Below are 24162 nucleotides of genomic sequence, written 5' to 3'. Positions count from 1 at the left end.
GAAAGAGTGAGTTCTACTCATAACAGTCCTATGAATCATTCAGTAGAGGAAGAGAGCATGGCTGAATGCCACAAGGGAATTGAAGCACCTAACCTTCCTGTAGTGTAGAACTGGTGTAAATCCTTGCACCTACGGGTGGGTAAATTAAAATAGGGTAGGTGTATATTACCATTATCATGCAGCACTTGGTAAGACCAGTGCTAGATTTCTCTGCAGTTTTGGTGTCCATATTTAAAAACAGGTTTTGCAGGCATAACGAGTGAATCCTGGCTTCATATGGTTTCACATCTCCTGGGTGGATCTTCTGGTCACTGAAAAAGTAGAAATATAGTCTGAGAAATTTATTGTGTTTGAAGTGTTCCTTCTGTTGTTTTCTTTTCTCTTGTGAGTTCTTTGTGAGATCCCAGCGCAGCCTTTTTCTCAGAAGCGTTGATAGGTCTCCTTTGTCTAGCTACCTGTTTTCCTACAACTCAGAGGAACAAGAAGAAGACAACTATTTTTCTGTCAAATTTAGCTGAAACTATTGTACTAAAGAGTCTTTGTCAGTTTGGTGTAGACATAAATGGGGTAAGTGTGTACACATGAGATTCTGGCATAAGGCTAAAACAGGATGTCAGTGAGTGTATATCAATGCATTATGGGTGTCTGAACAGTAGAAAAATGCTTACTTGGTTTTGAGGATGTGAACCTGTGTTCTTAAATTTCTTATAGGTCCATAATAAATTACTATAGATACCTAGGTATACCTCTATAATATAGATACCTAAATATACCTATGAGCCATATACCAAAGTGAAACAATATGGTACTAGCAAGACACTTTTTTGAGCAGCTGCAAAGTCCCAGTAGTGAAGCACATGTAACAAACTGCCTGAGGAGAAGGATGCAATGAGATGGGTGATTTTGATATAACCAACGTGCAGCCTTAGATCTACTTAAACAGATTGTGAAATTGTGCTTTTGCTGAAAAGGTTTGTTCACCTTTCAGTGGCACATTTTTGTTCTCTTGTAATGGTTTTAGGAGTCATGTAGCTATAAGGTGAAATGGATCAGCTTACTTACCCAGGTGAAAACTAGTAATTTGTTACAAGTTAGTTCACATAATTGTGATGGCTCCATGATTGCTAGTTCCAACACAAAGGAGGGGATGGGAATATGTAGATGCTGGTAATAGGTGAGCCAGACAGCTCGGGTACAGTCTTAGATAAGCTAGAGCAGATCTCGAAACTGCACTTCTGTGCAGAGACTTTGTCTGCCTACTTCCCTATTTAAATCTCTTCAGACAGGAACTGATTCTGCAGATGTCTCTGTAATGGCCGGCACTATGGAATCCTCATCTTAAATAGAAATAAATATTGAAAAAAAAGTGAGCAAAAGGAAAGCTATTTGGCTGAGGACATCTTAATAGAACAGAAGGTGGATAATGAAAAGTTAGTAGCTTGGATGAAGAATTTCCATAGCAAACCTTCCTTATATGGTGCTTGGTCAATTCCTAATAATGACACATTTAAATTATGAAGGCAGGAACCAGTTAACAGCACAAACATTTAATGGATTCTTTTTGTTCATAAGACCTGTATTCTTTTGTAAAGAAAAACAGTGTGCATTGTAGCAGTACTTAGGTTCATTGAGCTATGCATAGCAAAAGGAGAGTTCCAAAAGACAATATAATGTTACATTTACATAAATTATGTAAGTCCCTTAGATTATTTTTTTTTTTTAAACCAGAGGTATAATATTCATATTAGTTCAACAGTCTAATGGCTTTTCTTGTTTTGTGGAACAAAAAGTGGGAACCCACTTTGGTTTGTTTGAGGAGCAGGAGGTCAGTCTGACTGGCAAAATGCCTTGCAATTTTAAAGGAACAGCAAGTGTTTAACTCAGCTGGGGTGAGAAAAAGTTCAGCTCAGTATTCCGTGGAGAGAAGTTACTGTGCATGTTGCTAAGCCTAGGAGAAAAGCAACAGCTGTTTCTTGGGAAAAGTTTAAGAAAGAAAACTAACCAACCAAAGAAAGCTTAAACACTTAAGAATGTATCTTAACATCAGAAGCAGAAACAAAGCACTCTCATGACTTTCTGGTAAATGTTTCACTTTCAATGCCAACAGATGTCTACACTGCAGACTACAGTAGAACATGGAAATACATGATTTTGCCTCCAGTACCTGAGGTAGCTTTTCAACAGCTGTGTGGAATCAGCAGTCCAGAGCTGAGCTTGGTTAATTAAATTCTTTAAAGTAGCAGTACTCAACTACTTAAAATAGTTTCGGATATCAATTCTAAAACCAAAAGTGGGAATAGTAAGGAGAGGCTTCATTAGTGAACACTTTTGTATATGAGCTAACCATCATTTGTGGGACTTACAGCACTGATAAGAATTGGTGTTTTCTTTGACATTATCTGGGCTACTTGAATATTTACCTCAGGAAGTTTGCCAGTACAGTATGTTACACATCCATGTCAAAATTCTCTTCAAATTCTCCATCACTCTTGCAATATAGTTTTAATATTAAAGATCTGCTTCCTTTTATTTGTTAGGCAGACACTAGTGGGGTAATTACATGCTAAAATTACTTCACATAAGGGTGTGATATTTAACTTGCAGAAAAAAAACAACCCAGGAAAAATAATGTCAGTGTCTGTTGAGGTTTAGTAAGGTCTAGTGGTCAGTTTGTAATAGTTATATACATGTACTCAAAATGGTGTTGTAAATCCATTGTGATACCAGTTCCCTTTTCATTGGGAGAGAAGAAAAAAAAAAAAAAAGTCTTGTTCTGACTATGAAACAATGTAAAAAAAAAGACTGTGGAAAAGTGCTTTCAAGAACTTCAGAAGGATCCTACTAGCATGTTCAAGTTGCATTGTATAATGTAACATTTGTACATTTGTCCTAGGAAAACCTTCCTCCTACAGGAGACAATGATGTGAAAGTACAAGTTAGAGCTTGTGCACTGAGCTGGATAGATACAAAGGTATTTGCTTTTTTTTTTTTTTTTTTTTTTTAATGAAAGCTAGAGGTGTTTACAGTTTCTGTTGAAGATCTAGGCCAGGGCCTTAGCTGGTAATTGGCACAATTCCATTTATGCCATCTGAGGATATGGCTTTAATGCTGAGAAAGAGGGTGCAGGATTGATGTGGTATTCTTGCATATCTCTTTAAAGAAAAAGCAGCTGTAATTTGATTCCTAATTTATGGAGAAAGATCAGTTGTCATTTCTGAGTTCTCTTACAGTAAGTCCCTTTTATCATCCTCTGCATACTGATTTGTAAGTTACAGTTTGACTTGCCTGTTAATAACTCTGTTTTTTTTTTTTTTTTTTTTTGTATGCTAAGTTTAAATATAGAAAATCACTGCGAAGTTTTTAATATTAAATGAGGAATGTGTGTACTTTTTTCCCCTGCAGATAACATTTTGGTAATGGCCCAACTTTCTTACTGTGAATATCAAACACTGTAAGATGATAATAAATATGCACATTTTGAGCCCTAGTAAAAATGTTGTAGCTACTATTTTCATTTAGCTTCTGTCAGAAATTAAACTGAAGAAGGAGCCTCTACCTGTTGGTCGAGAAATTTCTGGAGTTGTATTGGAAGGTAAGTTAGTGTCACTGACTTGTTGAGGGTATGGAACAAGAATTAAGGTCTCTTAATCCAGAACACATAAATGTTGTTTGCATGGTACACCTTTAACAGTAGGAATTATTTGCTTTCTTAATGAGGCATTCCCTAAGTCAGTAATGATATTAAAATGGAAGTTAAAAAAGGAACTGAACTGTAATTCCTGCATATCTCTTCAGAGTTAAAAATATATTGCACAGCAGCTTTCTAAATAAAATATACTGAGATCCTAAGATATTACTTGCACATGCTATAAAAATCTTTGATTTATTTGTAAAAATCATTAGTTGGAATAGTGGAGACAAGTAACATTCTGGAATTTCAGCAGTGTTTCTCTGGCATATCCACCTTTGATGCGTAGTATAAAGCCTAGATCTTTCAAACACGTATACGTGTGTGTACTTGCATGTAACTGTTTGTGGATGTGGTGCCAAAGAATTAAACTTTTGGTTTTGGTATGTGCATATTTAATAGAAAAACTGCTTTTTTCACTAGCAGGGTGTATTTTTAGTTTTGTGAGCTAGTGATAAACAGTGCTCTCATTTCAGCTATAAACATTGGTTTTTGTACCTTTTTTTCTCCTTTTCATGTTCTTCATGAGTTGGAAGAAAGGTGACCTTTTTTCAGCCAGATGACGAAGTGGTCGGTAAGTTAATGCTTGTCTGCCTTGTCACCTAACACAATTAGTAATCTTTTTCTAATGAATGGCTGAGGTTATAATCATTGCTAAAGCTACAGTTAGATGTTTATTTTCAAATATTCAACTAGTGTCACATGAATAAACTCTTATAAATGAGAATTCTATTCTAAAAGTGTTCTCTTAGGGAAGTTTTTTGGTTATAAGAATGCAAGTTCAGGTCCCCAGCTGATGTAATCTATCATAGTCCTACTGCATCTTTAAGATCATACAGCTGGGTCCAATTAGCCATGTGGAGTGAGTGTTCTAAAGGCAACCATCTGAATACATACACAATTATTTATATTTATAACACCATCTTAATGTAATTAATACATATCTTTTGATTTCTGTGGATGATACAAAGTCTAGCTTTGTATTTCCTGCCTTCTTGAGGATGATATAAAAATGTACTTTTAAGTGCTAGTGATAAATCTCTTCAAGCATACTGAAGACTGTTCAGTTTCTTCTAAGTCACGTCAATTCCTGTTTGAGTAAAGAAATCAAGAGTGGTCCTAACTTAAACATGCAAGTAGGTTCACCAGTTCTATTGGATTTTCTAAGCTGCCAAAAGCAATGCATGTACTCAGGTGTTTTGCTAAATATAAGGCAACATTTAAAAAGAAACACTGATTCAAGATGCTCATTTTCCAGAATCTTCATTTTTACTACATGTTAGAGTTTTTTAAAGTGGACTTGTTTTCCCCCTAACTTAACCAGAGAGAGTTTATGATCTTGCTATGGCATTGTCAGAGAAGCCCATCAGAAAGGCAAGTGGTAATCACTGTACTTTTTTTGTTTGATGTTTAGAACAGACTTCCAGGTCAAAAATCACATGGAAAGTGTTTGGGGCTTCTCGGTAAAACTTTGGCAGACCTTTCATATCATTAGCTTAAATGTAGTTGAATAAGATGTGTGATTATTATTATTTATTCACCACAAAAGGTGTAATCCTGACAGTTGGGACTTAAATATTTGATTTTATGGGGTACAGAAGTGGCTTTGCTATGTTTAATAAAGGAGAACAGCTACGGCCAGGCATTTTCTGGTCTTGCATATGAATTAACTTTGAACTATGAATGGCATCATTATTGTGAACAGTATTGCTCATTTGGTTAAATATTTTGCTGGCATATACTGCATCTCTCTAGTATTTTAAAATAGTGTTTGTGTTTCAATCACCTTCTGTTGTAGATGAAGGAATACAATTTCAGTAAGTAGTTAGGGAAAAAAAAAACCCTCTGAAAATATGTCAGTGGACCTGAGAGGTCTAAGTGACATTCTAAGTGGCTGTAGGAGGGTTGGGGTTTTTTTTGTGAATTACAACTTAATTCCATTTTTGTTAATTCAAATTTAGAATAAGTAGTTTGAAACAGCTGAGCTACTTCAGAGTAAATCTGCCATTAAGGGAGTGGAGTCTGTACTTGGGTCATGAAAGAAGCAGATTCATTTTGTCTGAGACTTCTGTTGCCTGTGTTTTATTCTTGAATACTGAATGTTTGCGAATGCAGGTACAGAAAAGTCAGAATTACACACGTGGAAAGAGGAAGATGAAGAAAACAGCATTAAATATTTTTAGCCCTAAAAGAAAACCCACTTCTTTAAATACTGACATCTCATAGAATTCCTTTTCAAACAGCTGGTCAACCTTATGCATCCAATATAGATGCTATAAAGACAAAAGATAGGAGTGAAATATTTCTATTATAGTAAATCTTTCCTAACAAGCACACTTCCTAGTTACTATTCCTATGGGTTTATACATAGTTAATGAATGAGCAGATTTAACAGAAAATGGGTTATTGCCAAATGGTTCGGTTACCTGTGTGTTTAATAACATCAATCTGTCCCAAAATATACAATCGTCAGAAAAATATTTTTACTTGAATTTTACAAAAAAGCCTGTCCTTCTGTCAAAGAGTATAGTCTTGGTATATACTGCTTACTGAGTTTAACAGTAATAATATGGTGATACAGTCCTTATTTATGAATCTATTATTTTTCATGTAAGAATAGTACTGTGCTCACTGTAAGTACTTGATGTGTTAAATCATTAATCAATTCCTAAAATCATAGCAAGAATTGTTTCTCGCTTTTGAAGTTTTTCTGATCCTTCTTTAATCTTCCAGAGGAGATTTCTTTGTCTATATAATGTATTTGCTTGCACATAAGCATTTGTTTGGTTAAGAAAAATACAGTAGTAAAACCTCAGATGAGCCAAAAATCTTTTGTTTTGAAATACATTCTTGATTTCCTTTCAAAGTTAAAGTCAGTTTTATTTGTTGCTCTCAGAATCTTTTAGCAATCAATTGTGCCATGTTCCTCATTAAAATAAGTGCAGGGAAAAAATATTATGAGAGTTAAATTGTCCACAAATACTTGCAGACTTGAACCTAAATATAAATGTACTTGCTTAGATTTACTGATGTTAAGCCAGTTTGCACGTCAGTTCTTCCATATGCCCTGTTAATTCCCCTGAGAGAGCTGGGGTTGTTCAGCCTGGAGAAGAGAAGGCTCCAGGGGAAACTTATAGCAGCCTTCCAGTACTTCAAGGGGGCCTACAGGAGAGATGGGGAGGGACTCTTGATCAGGGAGTGTAGCGATACGACGAGGGGTAATAGTTTTAAGCTGAAAGAGGGTAGATTTAGGTTGGATATTAGGAGGAAGTTTTTTCACTATGAGGGTGGTGAGGCACTGGAACAGGTTGCCCAGGGAAGCTGTGGATGCCCCATCCCTGGAGGTGTCCAAGGCCAGGCTGGATGAGGCTTTGAGCAACCTGGTCTAGTGGAGGGTGTCCCTGCCCATGGCAGGGGGGGTGGAACTCCATGATCTTTAAGGTCCTTTCCAACCCAAACTATTCTGTGATTCTATAAAGAATCAATGCATGAAAGCCCTACGCTATCTGGAGTATTTCTGACAAGTAAGGTGAAAAAATTTTGTACTTTGTGTTAAATGCTTGATGTGTATAGCATACACAAAATAAAGGTCTGTACTTCATGTTGGAGCTTCTCTAAGCATTATGAGGTACGCTAAGGGGCACGGTTCTTTAAGAGGCCATATGTCTTTCCCTCAGTATAAGGGTGATGTTTTTGCGAATGGTTTTAGAGACCCTGAAATCATTGTGAGTTGACGGCAATGTATAATGACTCCCTGGAGGCTGTCTTGAGTGTTAGGAGATAATCTAACTTGTTCCTGAACTTTTGCATCTGTCAAGAAAAGAAATGTCTTCATGTATTATTCATTCCGTGTTTTGCTTTTTCTATAGTAAGATGTTAGAATGCAAACTGGTTTATATCCAAGGCTATTTTAGTTTACTGTAAGGAAATTTTTCTTAACGTTTGAAATATGATATTGTATTAATCATCAACATCTGAATGAATGATGCTTTAGGATACAAGAGATACTTCTTAGGGACATTCTTTCATACATGTTTATATTTTGTATGCTAAATTAAAGGATTAGAGGATGACTTAAGTTATGAAAGTAAGACAATGGATAGTGATGTTGTTCTGAGGTTCTTGCCCTTCTTGCATTATTTCCTACTTGCACAATAGCTGCTGTAGATAGCTACTTTAGATGTTTTGTTATTATTATTCCATAGATAAACCCTTGAGAGATCTGCAGATTTATACAAGCACTGTAGGCTAACCCTTTTTTAATGGGAATTGTTAAAGACTGGAAACAGCAGCCAGATTTGCTGAGGATTTTAAGCCAAAGCCCTTGCTTTGGTCTAAATGGAGTATAAGATTTGGATGGGAGAAGGAAGAGAAAATACTGTTTTACCAAGGATAGAGGGTACATGTATTCAGAAGACTGACTGGAAACCAGAACCTACTGTTTGTAAATATCTTTCTTTGGCCAGTGGAGGAAAAAAGCACTGTTATGACCAGGATGGATTTCTTTTTTTCCCTTCTGCCTGTTCTGTGTTTGCTTTCTTGTCTTCCACAGGTGTTTTTATTCCCTTCAGTTCCTCTTCTGTCTTCCAATTTTTTAAAAATTTGTGTTCACGCGTTCTTGTTTGTTCTTCCTCCACTTCTTTCAGTCTCTCTTTTTGCTGCCTTTGCTAACAACACACGTACAGGTATTAGGATGGAAGAGTAGAGGTATCTGTAATGTGGCTTGGTCTGTACCCACCTGCAATATGAGAGCTTCATTTTCTTCTTTGGTAGCCATGGCCCAGAGTAGAAACAAGAGCACTCATCAGAGCGAGAACAGTGTGAAATGGGTTCAGACATTACCTGGCAAAAACTAAGTGTGCCAGTAGCAAAAAGCACTCAGTAGTGTCCCCATTCCTTCTCTCCCCAAAATGCTGTTTGGAGCACCTTTGGAACCATTTTGTGGACTGTGCCCATAGAGATTATAGGCTCTTACCTTGCCGAGTTTTCTTATAGCTGTCATAAACCTGAGAAAAGGGCAACTGAACCACAGAACAAGTGGGACTAACAATTTCTTTAAGAGCTTGTTTTCGTTATAGTATATGCTTGTGTGAAATTAAAGGTCTGTGTTCAATTTTTTTTTCAGGAATTTTGCCCCTGGATTCTGAAGAGTCCGGTCTTTGTGAAGTTATTCTTGTTCATGAGCATTATTTGGGTACGTAGTTAATATATTTGCTAATATTTACGTTTACTGTATTTTAGATTTCAGTTTAGCTTTTCAAGTAGGGAGCTAATTAACTTGGACCTCTGGGCAAACTTGCTCTGTATAGCAACATTTGGACATTCTGTCTACTCCACATGGTCATAGAAGCTTTGAATACTATGTACTCTCAAGGGCTTTTTCTTTGCTGTTATTGTGTAATGTGTTAATGTTTTGCCTAAACCACACAAGCTGACTCCTTTTTTTTTTTTCCTTCTGACTTCCCTCTTTGTTGCTTCATTGTCTTTCTACTTTTTCTTCACCTCATCTGTGTTGAAATAAAATGAAAAAAAAATGCTTTTTTTCTTCAGTTTCACTTGATCCAGGAATATCACTTATGGCTGGACTAAGAGATGGGATAAAATTAGCAGAGTAGAAGCTGAAGAAAGGAATTTTCAGGGAATGAGGATGAAGGAAAACCTAGTATTGAAACATTCTTTTCAATTATTGTGAATTTCCGGTTTCCCCTTTCTGGGCATAGAGTGCTTTAATGTGTAGAATACTAAATTTGGGAATCTCTGTGCTTCTCCCAACCATTTGTTTGGTTACTTTGAGCAAGCTACTCTTTTGCTCAAATTAGTTTGTATTGTGTTTCTGTGGCTGTCCATTAATTCAGCCTGTGTAGTTATGAAGTGACTCCTTTAAATGTATTTATACCAAAACCAACTCCCTACTTTTATTGCATAAAATATGGTAAAATATACTCTCCACATTTATTTTTTATGTATATGAGAGGTAAACAAGTATTATTTATGTTGACTTCTTTGAAGATGACATTTTCCTGACTAGCTATGGACAGTTTTTGCAAAATAAGTCGTGGACTCATGGAGATGAAAAAATAAGGTTTACTAATTCTAACACTTAAAAGTACAAATCAAGCACAATTAAATCTAGAGGTCTCTGCTGCCTTATCACTATTTACAGTAACTATAGGCAGAAAATATTTCTGACTTGATATTACCTTCAGTAGCTTACTTTCTGCTGAGTAGTTTGAACTGGCATACAAAGTGATGATCCCTAGAATTCTTTTCCAGCATGCTGATAAATGATCCCAAGTGATTGCATTGTTTATGTTGTTTTACAGCTTCTCTGATTCAGTCTAAGCTGTCAATTCTTATGTTTAAAGGGGCAGAACAAACTTTTCCAGTCTTTTTCCTCTCTACTGTGCTTCAAGAGTATTGTGCTTAGTTCAGTTCTGTGCTAGACTCTCAGCTGGGCTATGATTTTCTTCTGTAGTATCCACTAAGTCATGTAAATTGCTTACATTTAAAATGGTGTTTGAACTTGTGATCTCTATTTACCAGACTACGTCATTAACAGTACCTCCCCAGGCTCTTAAGCATGTGGATACAATGGGAAAACTCTTAAGCATCTCATAGGTAGAGACAACAGAAAACAGATCACAAATAGCGTTATCTTGACCTCTATCTCGCTTAAAATGTGTTATAACCTCCAGAAGCTGTTTATACCAATGGATTATGAAGTAGAAGATTCTAACCTATAGAGAAGAGAATTAGGAACTCACGGGTTGGAACTTGCATTGTGTGTTCTCTGTGTCAGAATTATCCTTTGTGAAAAGGAGAAGACATCTCAGATCATTTCTGTCAGGAGGTTATGGTAGGAAGTGGGTCTGTTCTTCTTTTTTCCTGTTTAAATACTGTATTTGTATTTGAACTTGCTCACAAGAGTGCTGCAGAAGCAAACTGATTATTCTTGTAATAACAGTTACCTTTTATACTCTGCATCATGTAGCTGACCTGACATTGCCATGAGCCACAGAATTGAAATATTGCCTTTGTGAAATAGATCATCATTACACCTGTAGATTATTTGACTTGAATAATTTTATTTCATCTTTTAGAAATTTATTAAGTCTGAAAAATAATTCTGAGTGAAGTGTCGGGGACTTGCTGCCTTTTTTTTTTTTTTCCTATCTGTTTTGTTTGTTTGTTTTCTCACCAAAATTAGTTCGTAAACCAGAAAAAGTTTGTTGGGTTGAAGCAGCCGGGACTGTTCGTGATGGTGTCCGAGCATACACAGCTTTACACTACCTTTCCCAAGTCTCTCCTGGAAAAACTGTCCTTGTAATGGATGGAGCAAGTGTAGGTAACAACTATGCAATAATACCAATTTCAGAACAGAGAGATTGCCTCTCCCATAAATAACTGTCTTATCACCAGAACAATTGGATTTCTTACAACATGCTAAACTTATCAAGCCTTGTATTTTACTCCTGGCAGTGCCTTTAAGTTAATGGAGTAATAGGAAGGGTCCTCCCACATAAGATACTGAGCCAAGAATACAGTCCTTTTCATGTTGTGTGGGTAGTGAAAAGCGGTCGTTCTTTTCTGGTGTTGCACATGGACATAGTTCTACCCTAAGCCCTCAGGTATAACTGTAGGAAAGTGCCTTATTTTTTTATTCCTTTTCCACCACTGTTTTTTAACTTCTCTTAGATATAAATAATTTAATTTGCATTACTGCAATCCTTATTGTTAATGAAGATGTGGAGCTTGCATCAGCCAAGATCCATTAATGTAAATGTGGCTGGGGCTTTTTCCTTGGTAGCACTTCTTCCTTCAACAAGCAAGCAAGCCCAAAGCTACAAGCTGCAATTGCAGCTATAGTACTTGTGTTACTTAAAGTAGAATCTGAGTTATTTTGTTGAAGAGGAAACTAGTTAACTCCTAAAAGTTTGTTCAGAGCTTCCAAGTCAACGGAAAGACTTTTTTGGCCTGACTTGGAACAGAAGCAGATCTGTGAATATTCAAATTCCTGGTTGAGATGTGTTTTATAGAAGGAGTAAAGTCAGGAGAGTATCCAGAAATGAACTCTCCTGAACATCCTCTGCAATATAATCTTTCTTAAACTGCATCAAATTGTTGCTGTAAATAAATTAATCTACGTTTTTTCTTCTGTAGCCATTTGGTACAATAGCTATTCAGTTAGCACAACATAGAGGAGCTAAAGTAATTTCTACTGCATACAGTCTTGAAGATAAGCAGTACCTGGAGAGGCTTAGATCTCCTGTGGGTAAGTTATATTCTTCAGGACGAAAGTTTATGCTAAAGAATGTCTCAATTATTTTATTTTTTTTTTAGTCTAGGGACTTATTTCAGTAGCTGAAAACTGAAATACAATTTATAAATAGTTTAATTAGTTTTAAAATTTATTCTGTACTCCATAGATATTTAATTTATATTTTATGTGTATTTAATGGCATTTTTATTTTTAATTTAAGTTGTGATGACTGTCTCTCAGTATTTTCCACCTCACACAATAGTGTTTGACTGCTGGCTTTTGGCCTAACTACTCAAGAAGTCATTTCATTTTATAAAATTGTTGCTTGTGAACAAGAAGAAAGCATTAATAAATCACCAGTATCACAGTATGTAATCTAGGTACCTGAGCCAGAGTTCAGATGTAATCATATACTTAGGATACAGTATTCATCAGACTCAAATTGCTTCTAATAGTATTTCATCAAGCTGTGTGGCAACTCACTTTCAAGTACAATCATAACTGTAGCTGGACGCTCAAAGGCTCTGCATTTTCCTGTTTTCTAAATGAGCTTTGCATTAGACATAATACTTGCATTCATCTATGACTTCTTCCATTTCTTCTCTTTGATACTTAAGTTTTTGGTGGTTTTTCCCTCAAAATAACATTGCTATTTAGACCATGGGAAAAGACTTTATGCAAAAGCTACTAGCATCTTTCCTGGTCAAACTTTTCTTATTTCAGTGCTGCAGAGTGGAGGAAAGTAGAATATTTCTTTATTCAGACAGTTTTAAAATGACATTGCAAGGTCCAGTTTGATTGCAGTCTGTGAACTTTGCTCTACAGGGAACAAAAGGTTAAAACTAGTGTCTGATACGTCCTCTTCAAAATGCAAAGACTGCCCCAGTACAATCACCAAGTATGATTGTGTATGATTTTTGTTGTAATTCAAAGAAGTATGAGTAGCTGTGTCACTTGTAAGAATATCTTTGTGGGGAAAGCATTGTGTGGTTAGTTACCATGTCTGCATATATTACAGCCACATCAATCAAAAATATTTATGGGTTAAGATGAGATCTGATTAAAAAGACAATGTCAAGGTTAACTGTCCCTGACTTACTCCTTTCTCCTTTGCTGTTTTGCATGGTAATATTGTTAGCAACCTTGACTTTTCAAATGGAGAATTAAAGCAGCTTACAAATCTTCTCTCTTGTTTTTAGTGACTCACTAAAATCAGGCATTGCTTATATGCAGGTGCACATAGTATTGTCCTTGTATTCTCCCTGCTGGCTCAAGAATAGTAAGCTAGCAGAGGGATAAAATAAGCCAGAGAGCTGCTCTTTAGACACAGAGAGAACAGAGTTCTTGTCAATTTTAATTCCTTTCTGGCTCCGGGGAACAGAACTGGCAGTGGAAGCACAGAGACAACACAGTGTGCATGTGCATTCTGGGGCTGCACGTTCACACACATCTGCAGTGTTGGGGAGTGATTCACTTCCAGCCTACCAAGTGAATATTTAGCTCTTCCAGTAGTGGCTTTGGAGTGCTGATAATGCAGCAGGAAGCAGAGTGCTGTGCAGAGGTTATTACACAAGAGCAGGGAGAAAGACATTTTTGCTGTCTGACCTTAATGATCTTCAACAGGGAACTGCAACGTTTTGTGTTGGGAATGTAATCATTTCTTCAAAGGCCTGGCAGACTTATGTCTCTAGATTTTTATATTCTATTTTTTTAGCAGCTTCACAAAAAAGCTATTTTTCCCATTTCAGAAGTCTGAAAGAGGGTAGATTTAGATTAGATACTAGGAGGAAGTTTTTTTCCTGTGGGGGTGATGAGGCACTGGAACAGGCTGCCCAGGGAAAGCACTGGAGGTGGTCAAGGCCAGGCTGGATGAGGCTTTGAGCAACCTGGGCTAGTGGAGGGTGTCTCTGCCCATGGCAGGGGGGTTGGAACTCCGTGATCATTAACATTAAGGTCCCTTCCAACCCAAAGCATTCTATGAGTCTATGACGTCTTTACTGTAATAGTAGGTATTACAGGCATCAGAATGTAAAGCATTTCTGTAAATGCTGTTGATGTGTAGAGGGTTGTTACACCAGCTGTTGCAGGGCAAAAGGGTAAATACAAAAGACTAAAACTTCGTTTTGTAATATTTTATTGGTCTGTTTTCCTAATGATATGAAAACTTTATTAGATAAGAAAGGAATTTGCAATTAATTTTATTATCATAGTCCTGTCAGCACATACGAATATGAGTTTGGGTTGCTTGGCATATTTACTTTTTGCTGGCATTTTAAAGTATATAAATAGTATAGCTATATAAAATAAATGCTCATAAGTAACCCAAGCATAGCTAGCTATGTCTAAGCTTGCTCTTAATGTTTGTGGGTGGAGGCTTTTTCAGCTTTGTGCTTATTTAGTTGGTTTTTTGTTTAGTTTTTAGGAAGAGTCTATCAGTTGTCAACGAGCAGCAGTTTGTGTTATCAGTGTATAGCATAACTAGCTGCTTCATAAAATGTCTGAAATAACGATCTCTTGCAGTGAAAAGGCCATCACTTATATTGCTTGTGTATGTACTCATTTTACAATTGGAGTTTAGTTTATCAGTTTTGCAAATGTTCGTGGAATGTAAACGTTAGGGGGGAAAAATTTTAATTGCAACTTTACTTCGAATAAAGAGGTATAAACTGGGTACAGCATTAAAAAGAGAAACAGTTTGAGTGTGAAAACAAAAAGCCACATTTTTTGTGGTTTGGGTTTTCATTTTAATAAATATGCCTGAAGTAGAAGTTACTGTTAATGTTTAAGTATTCATGTTTAGACTGACAGGATGGCATCTTTGCATGTCTTCAGTAATCCCTGGAGTAAATATAATAATAGTATGAAGGAGGGGATTATAACAAATTTTGAAATTTTAATGCCCATGTTTCAGGCTAGAGACAGAATATTGCATAAAAATGTGATGAGTTTCTGCTAGAGAACAGAAGAAAAAATATGTATACACATTTCTTCTGTTCTCTAGGTTACTCCCTTTTTTTTTTCTTTTTGTTTGGTTTGTTGTTTATGTTTTTTGTTTTTTATTTTTCTTTAAAACCAGTACTGAGCTTTCAGTGGATATGTTTCTAGTTAAACTTGTCAGTGATTTAATGGCTCTCTTGAGCATGTTCAAGAGAGTAAACCAAGTAGCACATCTTTGGTGTGACAGTTTTTAAACACTGTAGCTGAACTTACTGTGTGAGAGTAAACTCTGATAGCAAGTTGTGGAAATATTGGTATTTCTACTTCTCACCAACAGTGAAAGAAGAGAGAAACTGAAGCCTTATTGCCAGTCAGAATAATGTTACTTTAGAAGTTGTGCAAGTCACAGAAGAAGAAATGGAACTAATTTACAAATGTTTTTGAGAAATTTTGCATAAATGACAAAAGATTGTAGAAAATTATACTAAATTTGTTGCTCAGCCTTTTCCACAGTGGAGAGAAATTGTTAACAGCATTTTGCTAGGAACTACATTGAACAGGATTTTGATGAGTACTGTTTGAACTGTTGTATAGAGTAACAAAACTGGAAATTTTTGCTAAACGCAAATCTTCTGATAGTCAAACTGATTAAACTATTTCCTTTCTTTCTGATAGTCAGGCTTCGAGTCTTTTAAATCGTAATTGTTCTCAAAAAGTGAAACTTTATAGTACATGAAATTGTTGTATTAAGAAAAATCTTTTAACTTGACTGAAGAAACTAGGAAGAAAAGGATATTATGGGGTTTTATTTGCATGTGGGGAACGTGACTGTCATTAAATGAACATGATACCTTTATTAAATTATGACCATGTGTTCTCTTTAGCCAGATAATTTGACTTCAGTGGAAAAAATTGAATGATTGACCTAAGAATTTGAATGCATCTTATTATTTGATTGGAAGGAAAAAACAAAACCATCAAAAGCATTAACTGACTATTTGTTAACATTCTTCTTAATGACCAGTTTCTTGCCATTTTTCTTGTCTCCTCCCTTTCCACCAACTGTGATAAATTCAAGAAGGTATACGGCAGCCTTTAGTGGGTAAGTACACTTTGTAAATTTGAGCTTAATCCATTATGCTTTGGAAATGTGCCTCCAAATTTATTTGACGTTATTTCAATTAGCATTTTGCTGAAAAGTCTTTGGCCTGTTTAACTTCTAAATGTTTGTTCTACCTCACAATTATGAAACAAAACTAGAAACCTTAGCTGCTCCGTCTCTGCCCTCATTATTCCTGATGCTATGGTTTATCTTTATAACCATCTATAAATATGGTATCACAGATCTATGAGAAGAAAATTTATTAGTGACTTTCAGTTCAGAAATATTTCAAGAGGATATATCAATACTTCAAAATATTTATTTAATAGTCCAGAGAGCCACTTAGACGTTAAAAACATCATGGAATAAGTAATATATTAATAAGTTTATCCGTCCTGTGAGATAAGTAAGGATGTTACTAAGCATCTTTTTCCCGATGCTTAGTAACAAAAAAAAAAAAAAGCTTTTGTTTTTAAAGAAAAGATGGATTTAATACAGTTAAAAGACTTGCTGGAATCATAAGAAAAGTCAAGTCAGTGCCTCGTAAGTGACTGAATTTATTGTATTTTTACATGATCACTTCTGACTTGCACTGGGATACAGGGCTCCATGCCAGGGAGAAGAGGGGGTTTTTTTTCCCATTATGATGTAGAAGCAAGAGAAGGGCCCTTCAAGGGACTGGCAGGAAGTGATGGGTTTTGTGAAGAGTAAGGGAATCATAGAATGGTTTGGGTTGGAAAGGACCTTTAAAGATCATCAAGTTCCAACCCCCCTGCCATGGGCAGGGACACCCTCCACTAGACCAGGTTGCTCAAAGCCTCACCCAGCCTGGCCTTGAACCCCTCCAGGGATGGGGCATCCACAGCTTCTCTGGGCAACCTGTGCCTGTCCCTCACCACCCTCATAGTGAAAAATTTCTTCCTAATGTCTAGTCTAAATTTACCCTCTTTTAACTTATACCCATTACTCCTTGTCCTGTCACTACACTCCCTGATAAAGAGTGCCTCCCCATCTCTCCTGTAGCCCCCTTCAGGTACTGGAAGGCTGCTATAAGGTCTCCCCAGAGCCTTCTCTTCTCCAGGCTGAACAACCCCAACTCTTTCAGCCTGTCCTCATAGGGGAGGTGCTCCAGCCCGCTGATTAATTTTGTGGCTCTCCTCTGGACTCTCTCCAACAGGTCCATGTGTTTTTTATGTTGGGGGCCCCACATCTGAACACAGTACTCCAAGTGGGGTCTCGTGAGAGCAGAGTAGAGGGGGAGAATCACCTCCTTTGACCTGCTGCTAATGCTTCTTTGGATGCAGCCCAGGACACGGTTGCCTTTCTGGGCTGCAAGCGCACACTGCCGGCTCATGTTGAGCTTCTCATCCACCAATACCCCCAATTCCTTCTCCTCAGAGCTGCTCTCTATCCAAGAAGAAAGCTATGCTTGGAATAAAGCTATGCTTGGAAAAGTCTCCCAAAGCATTACTGCTATGGCTATTTGATAGATAATTTGAAAGTTGGGAGATGTGAAATAAGGTGCCCCCTTATTTTGGGCCACTCTCTTTGGCTTCAGTAATATGGCTAGTCACTCCAGAACTTGATATTTTTGAAGGTGCTTTTGGAAAAGAATAATAGCAAAGGATGACGCTACAGAATGATTTCTAATTCTTGTAGTGGCATACTTTGTCCTTTTTGGCCTGAACAGACTTGTGAGTTTTACTTCTGCATTAAGCTAATGCATATTTTTGGTGTTGATCTTGTACTGTATTGGAAAATGAAAAGCTATTGGCTAGTTTTATTGACTTAGCTGCAAACTTGCTTGTAATACTTTCAGAAACTATAAATTTTCTGTTCTGCTCTGAATCTAAACTCCACATTTTAATTGACCAAACATACTGTTCTTCCTAGCTCGAGTGATAGATGTGTCAAATGGAAAGATAGATGTGGCAGAAAGCTGCTTGGAAGAAACAGGTGGCCTGGGAGTGGATATTGTTCTAGATGCTGGAGGTATGTAACGGATGAAAATCTGGTTTTCGGAGCAACATTAATGGGGTTTTTAATTATTATTTCCAAGTAATAGAGATGGAAGCTGCACCAACTCAAACAATTACATTTAGTTGCTTGTTCTCATGCAATTTTATGTATGTATCTTTATTCAACAGATCTCCTTAAGCAAGGTCTCTTTAAGATCTCCTCATATCACCCTCTAGTGGAAGCATCTAATACTGTTAGTCATCTGCTAAATTTATCTGAAACTTTCCTCTATTTAAAACTGAAAAGAAAAAAAATGTGTTTAAACAGTAGAGCTGTGACATCATTGTTTATGCTACCTTTTTTAAATACAAAAATTGTGCCATAATCACCAGTACTGTCTGTATTCTAAAACAATCATAACAGTTGAAAACTCTGAAGTTACTATTTTTAGCTGAAATAATTGAAGAACTTAAGAGTTCCACTAAAATGTGTTAAGAGAAATATATATTGAATTTCCTAGATCTTCTACTTTGTCAGATATTTTCATGCGATTAACAGCATAATTTAAGTGTAGTGCTGTTCCAGACAGCCATCTCTCACTGTGTGTATTCATATACCGATACTGCAACTCATTTGTATCTGAAGACATTGAACTGTAAAGAATCCCAAGATACGTGGTTTTCACTACAAGAAGAGATGGACATTTCATTTGGTACAGAATTTTCTTCTGAGTTCAAAATGAATTTGTTCTTCCCCCCTCGTCCAGTGAAATTATACAGTGCTGAAGATGAATCCACTTCAAAATCACAGTTGCTCCCTCATAAGGATGACATCATTACTCTTCTTGGTGTTGGGGGACACTGGATAACAACAGAAAAAAATCTTCAGGTAAAGATAGTGTGTCAGTAAGTTTGTACCACAGTATGTATATGGATGTGTCTGTGAGTTTCTGTCATGGCTGAATGGTTCCCCACTGTTAAATAACTTCAGTTTTCACTCAAGAAATCATTCACATTCAGAAAACAGGAAGCATGCAGCATTAAGAATAAATGTTTTTATTTTCCTTTGGGACAATTTTGGGGCTGTTTTCTCGAAGATGACAGTAAGTTATGTTAATAGCTTGGCTATACTGACAAATTTTAAAGGACTTATTTTGTTTGGCTCAGGGTATTAAACTGTGTGACAAAACAGAAAAGTATCATTTAAAGCTGTAAATATTACAAGTTTACCAAGTTTTAAGAATCAATATACAATAACCATTTAACCTTTATTTTTTATAGGAAAATATAACTAAATAGCATTTTTTCTTCATTTTGTTTAAGCTGGATCCTCCAGACAGCCATTCCTTGTTTTTTAAAGGAGCCACAGTCTCCTTTCTGAATGATGAAATATGGAACTTGTCCAATATACAGCAAGGGAAGTATCTCTATATCCTTTTGATCGTCATTTTGAATAGTGACTGCTAATATGAGTTGGTAGACATATAGCTGAGAAACCAACTAATCGATTCTCTTCTACTCAGTCATGTAAGCACAGGCTTAAAGTTCAACGCAGCTAAGCATATGGTGTAACTAGACTAGAACGTACACTCACGTCTTAAGCTAGTCTCTGCATTCCTTCTAAATATATGTCTCTACATGCTTCATTAAAAGAAGTGCTGAAATAGAAAACACACATTCTGGAGAAAATGCAGTATTTTAGTTCAAGAGTGAACCAATTAATTGAAGATTTGATTTTATAAGGTTTTTATTTTATGTGTAGGACTGTAAACCTTAATGCAATCAGTTTAACTGTAAAAGTTATATTTTGGCTTCATAACCTTTTGCTTATTTGCAATGTTATATATGTAAAATTTATTGAGCACAGATGTGGGTGTGGTAAGAGGAATGCCTCCTTCATTGCATTACCTACATCTGGTCTTAAGCAGCTGGACTCGGAGCTTTCTGTTAGCATGACCATTTTCAGTGGATCGCTTCAAGTAACGGAAAGTTTGTCTGTTTATGGCTTTAAGGACCCTCCCTGTTCTGTACTGCACTGCAGATTAGGAGATCTGCTGAATCACTTTTGCAGTTTAGCAGAACGGCAGAGGCAGGTGAGGATTAAGTCATTATATTTGTGAAACGACTAACTATACTGCAAGAGAGTCCTCCCCTCCTCCACTAAACTGCAAGTAGATCAGGCAAGGTCAGGCACACTAAGGAAACGTTTATGAGATGCAGGTTATCATGAATCGTTTTATAGTTTGGTATTTTTGTTGAATGCTTCTGAGTAGTTAGCCACAAATAAAAAGTAAGTAAGATTTCTTCTGTCATCTCCTGGGGTATCTTTAATAACAACAGCACGTTTTATCACAACAGGCTTTAAAAGTTGAATGGAAAAATGTGCTTTTTTATCTGTATATCTTATGAAATTCTTGAGCATGTGGCATTAATATCATCCGAACACAAAGTGATTTGATTTTTAAAATGGCTTGAGCTTCAAATATTAACCAGATTGCTCTTAAAATGGAGGAACACTATATTTTTGAGTTTCCTATGAAGACTACGTACAGCCTCATCTGATGCATTGTCATCAATGTTAGTGTTTAACTCAAAGATCCCTTACAGATGCACAGTGGTGTTCCAAGGATTTACAAACTCTGCCATGTTCCCAACTTTATTTTGACTTTTACCTCAGATGTCTATATGAATAGTAGGAATAGTTAACTGGTACCAAAGTCTGTCATCTTCATTATACGCAAAAAACATGCAATTGCCATTCCAATTGATTAATGTTATGCTAGTGTGGGCTGCATTTGTCAACCTTAACTCTTTTGCTTTGTTTTTCAAAATTGCATTTTCCATATTTCATTTCTGCATACTATTTCAGGAAAGGAGGTTTCTGATAGATAAATAAGTGCATAAATCCAATCTAAAGATTGGAATTAAGGTTGTTTTCCCTTCATCCTGCTGGTTTTGTATCAATCCAGGGCTCTAGCCAGCAAATATGATTATAGGAAGATTTATCTGTTGACATATGTTGTTACCTTGACACTCCTCTTAGATACCCATCTTAGAAGATATAATGGAGAAATTATCAAGTAGCATTTTCAGGTAAGATGTGTGATTTTTTTTTTTTTTAATGTCTTTTTTTTTTTTTTTTTAATTTAGCATTATATGTGGAAGACTCTTGCCAGCACTGTACTGCAAATTTATATTGGAGTGCTCAGGAAAAGATGCCTCATGTAGTTTTTATGGAGCAGTTTATGGTCCATTTCTGTTTGTAGTATAGCAGGCTAAGCACAGGGAGACTTGGTAAACCCCACGATTAGGCTGTATATCAAAATGTAACAGAGGCAGCACACTGTTTTCTTGGTGGAGGAATAGCATGTATCTGGCTGCTCAGCAGTGTGTCTGACTTGAGAAATGGTGTTGGTTGTAAAAGACGATAGGTCTGTCTAATACTTCCCTGAGACGAGTGACAGCTTCACTAAATATGAAGACTCCCATAATGAGGAGGGAATGGAGGATCCTTTCTCTTAGTGCAGGGTAACTGTACTGCTGTTGAGCAAAAGCCTCACCACCACCACCGTATCTTCCCCTGTAAGAAGGATCTATTTTAATTAACGTCTGGTTCCTGTTTGCTTTAGGTCTCTCTTCTTCTGTGAATCCAAGCAAAGCTATAAAACTTGTATTTTGTTTAAGGAGCAAAGTTTACATAGTGAAAGTAAAGTCTATAGCAGTAGTCCTGTAATATTTCTTTTGATCTGAGCATGCTCACCAGACATGTCTAACATATTGTTCCACTTTAGGCCTCAGCTGGATGAACCGATCCCATTGTATGAAGCCAAAGTTTCTATGGAAATGGTTCAGAAGAATCAAGCAAGAAAAAGACAAGTCATTCAGTTCTGACACACAGTTTCCTCATTTCTAAGCCTGTGGAAGATAAAGAAATGTAGTGTATTTGAGAAGTAAATTAGTGTACACTTTCAAATAATTCTGTAACCAGAATTTAAACATCTTTTGTACCTCAGCACAAATGGTTTATGAAGCTCCTGTGACTGTGAGGTTTTCTGATTCAGTTGAGCAGAATGTTCCCATCAGCAATTTCTAAAGAGGCAGTCTTGACACACAAATCTTGTCTGCCCTGCCCCAATTACAAATGTCAGTAATATCTACAGGCAAACTCAGTTGCTGTTGTTTTTCAACCGTAAGAAATTAAAGGGAAAAAAAAATAATCTGGTGGTTTTTACTAGTCCTCCTTTCTCCAGCCTTTACCACTAGTCAGCTTTATATTAACATTTGCTTTTGACTGCACTGAGACTGAGCACTCTCTGTGGTACGCTTAAGTCTTTAATCCACATTTTAAATTGATATTTAATTGAAAGACAGGCAAAAACACCAGAACTGGCAAGAATGCTAGAGGGGAAGGATATGCTATTGACAGTAAGTGTTCCCCCATAGCTGATTTTTTAATTCTGGCAGCAAGGCGGTAAATCTAGAGTCCACAAGCTGATACAATAGTGTCTTTCAGATGTTTGAGGCACTTTATTTATCTTGTTACTGTAACATTATCTTTCTAGTAAGACCTCCCTATGCTGTGCACTTTCACTTCCTCTCTTTTAACCTCAGTCTTACACCTGCCACAGCTCAAATGTGTTTATCCAACACCCTCCATTATCAGGCACCCTCTGCAAATCAGCAGTAGGGAAGGAACTGTTTTTCTTTCTTCAAAGCATGTGGCTTCCTACTTGCTCGTATTTGAGAGCGAAAATGTTTTTCCTGTTCATCTGTGCTACCATGATTCATCTGTCTTCTATCATTCACCAGACTTGTAGTAGGTTCTTGACAAATTATGCAAGGGAAGCATATAAGAGTATAGGTATATCTTATTTTATACTAATGTGATGTAATGCATCCTCAAAAACAAGTAATGCTTTTATGTGCGTGTGTGTACACACACGTCTAAAGCATGTGAATCCTCTGTTAGACATTTATTCTAAAGCTTTGTACCCAAGTGCTTATTTTTTCCTGATATTGTTAATTTTATCTTAAATGTTTGCAAAATAAAGTAGATCAGAGGTAATAAAATAAGAGTTAAAAAATAAGGTTTAATAAAACAGGAACAACTACTGACAAAGCTGCAGCAGAAAGGTTTTATAGTATAGGTTTTTATTTTACTAGAACTTCTGTTAATAGATATGTTGCTCCTAACTATGTATGTAAATACCTTTTGAACCCCTTGTGCAATAGACTAAGGCTAGCTCTTGCTGAACTTGTCACAGTCTTTCAGCCCCATCAGGTTATCAAGCAAATACCTGTTTGTTCTTTGGGTGTTAAGCTGCCTATTGGTGCCTTTAGTTGTCTGAGGTGTCTCAGTATTTTCTAATTCTCTTTAATAATGCCAGCTTAAGATTTGCATGTGCTTGAACAAGAGGGTTCATGAGGGTCCCTAAGCAATAGGACATTCCCTGACAGAAGAAAGCAGGAAGTGGGTTTTGAGCGCAAGAGCAAGTCTCCCCTGTTCTGGGGGGAAAGGTTGCCAGGTACTTGCCTGTTCCTTCATAGCTTTGGCAAGAAAGTGTTACTTGTGTGCTGATCCCACAGCGCTGTGAAGGTTGCCCATGGTCTCCTGTGGCGCTAATAACAGCAAGAAATAGGCCAGGAGCAGTGCTGGCTCAGGCTCTTGCCCAGGTTTTGCTGAGGTTGCATCTGCTCTGGTGAGCTCAGGCCCCGGACAGCCAGTGCTGCTAAGGGCAGTGATGTGTCTTCAAAAACAGCTTTGTGTCGGTGTTAGTTTTAAAATCAATCATTGTTTTATTTAATGGCCTTCAGAGTGGAATTTTGGAAAGGATCGTCTGTCTAGCACGGGCTGAAAACTACAGCCTGTTTCTTGGTGGCGAGGGGCTGGGTGCCTTTCCGCAGCATCCTCGGAAGTAAAATATTCCAGCATCGGCCCTAGCCAGTGCCACAAACCACAAATCAAAACTAGTTTTCTACCCTAAATATGGACAGTGTGTGTTTAGTCTTACATTTCACACAGCTGGAACCATGTTCTAGTATCTTCACAGGTGATTTTTGTCCTGGTGCAGCCATGGGGCCATTTCCTTGACATTTGACTGGAGAAACCCAGGCTGGCTTCAGCAATTCATATACATTTTTTAGCAATAATGCTTTTTTTATTTACTAGCTGAAGCGGTGTGTCAGGGCAGGGGCCATCGTCCCCGGGCCTGGGAGA

At 36.9% G+C, this 24162-nt stretch overlaps 1 protein-coding gene across 1 annotated transcript in view; it reads left to right on the top strand.

Annotated features, from left to right (window-relative positions):
* The window catches only part of CRYZL1 (crystallin, zeta (quinone reductase)-like 1), a 22235-nt gene extending 80 nt beyond the window's left edge, over window positions 1-22155 (top strand). Inside the window, 11 exon segments of the mRNA XM_010073022.1 lie at window positions 2875-2971; window positions 3520-3592; window positions 4218-4262; window positions 8814-8882; window positions 10896-11029; window positions 11849-11960; window positions 17881-17979; window positions 18713-18834; window positions 19269-19374; window positions 20993-21038; window positions 21737-22155. Of these exon segments, the coding sequence (XP_010071324.1) occupies window positions 2875-2971; window positions 3520-3592; window positions 4218-4262; window positions 8814-8882; window positions 10896-11029; window positions 11849-11960; window positions 17881-17979; window positions 18713-18834; window positions 19269-19374; window positions 20993-21038; window positions 21737-21836 (1003 nt within the window). The 3' untranslated portion in view covers window positions 21837-22155.
* The last annotated feature ends 2007 nt before the right edge of the window (window positions 22156-24162 follow it).

Source organism: Pterocles gutturalis, unplaced genomic scaffold (genome assembly GCF_000699245.1).
Source record: "Pterocles gutturalis isolate BGI_N339 unplaced genomic scaffold, ASM69924v1 scaffold48632, whole genome shotgun sequence".
NCBI lineage: Eukaryota > Metazoa > Chordata > Aves > Pterocliformes > Pteroclidae > Pterocles > Pterocles gutturalis.
This window is presented reverse-complemented; position numbering and strand designations above follow the sequence as displayed.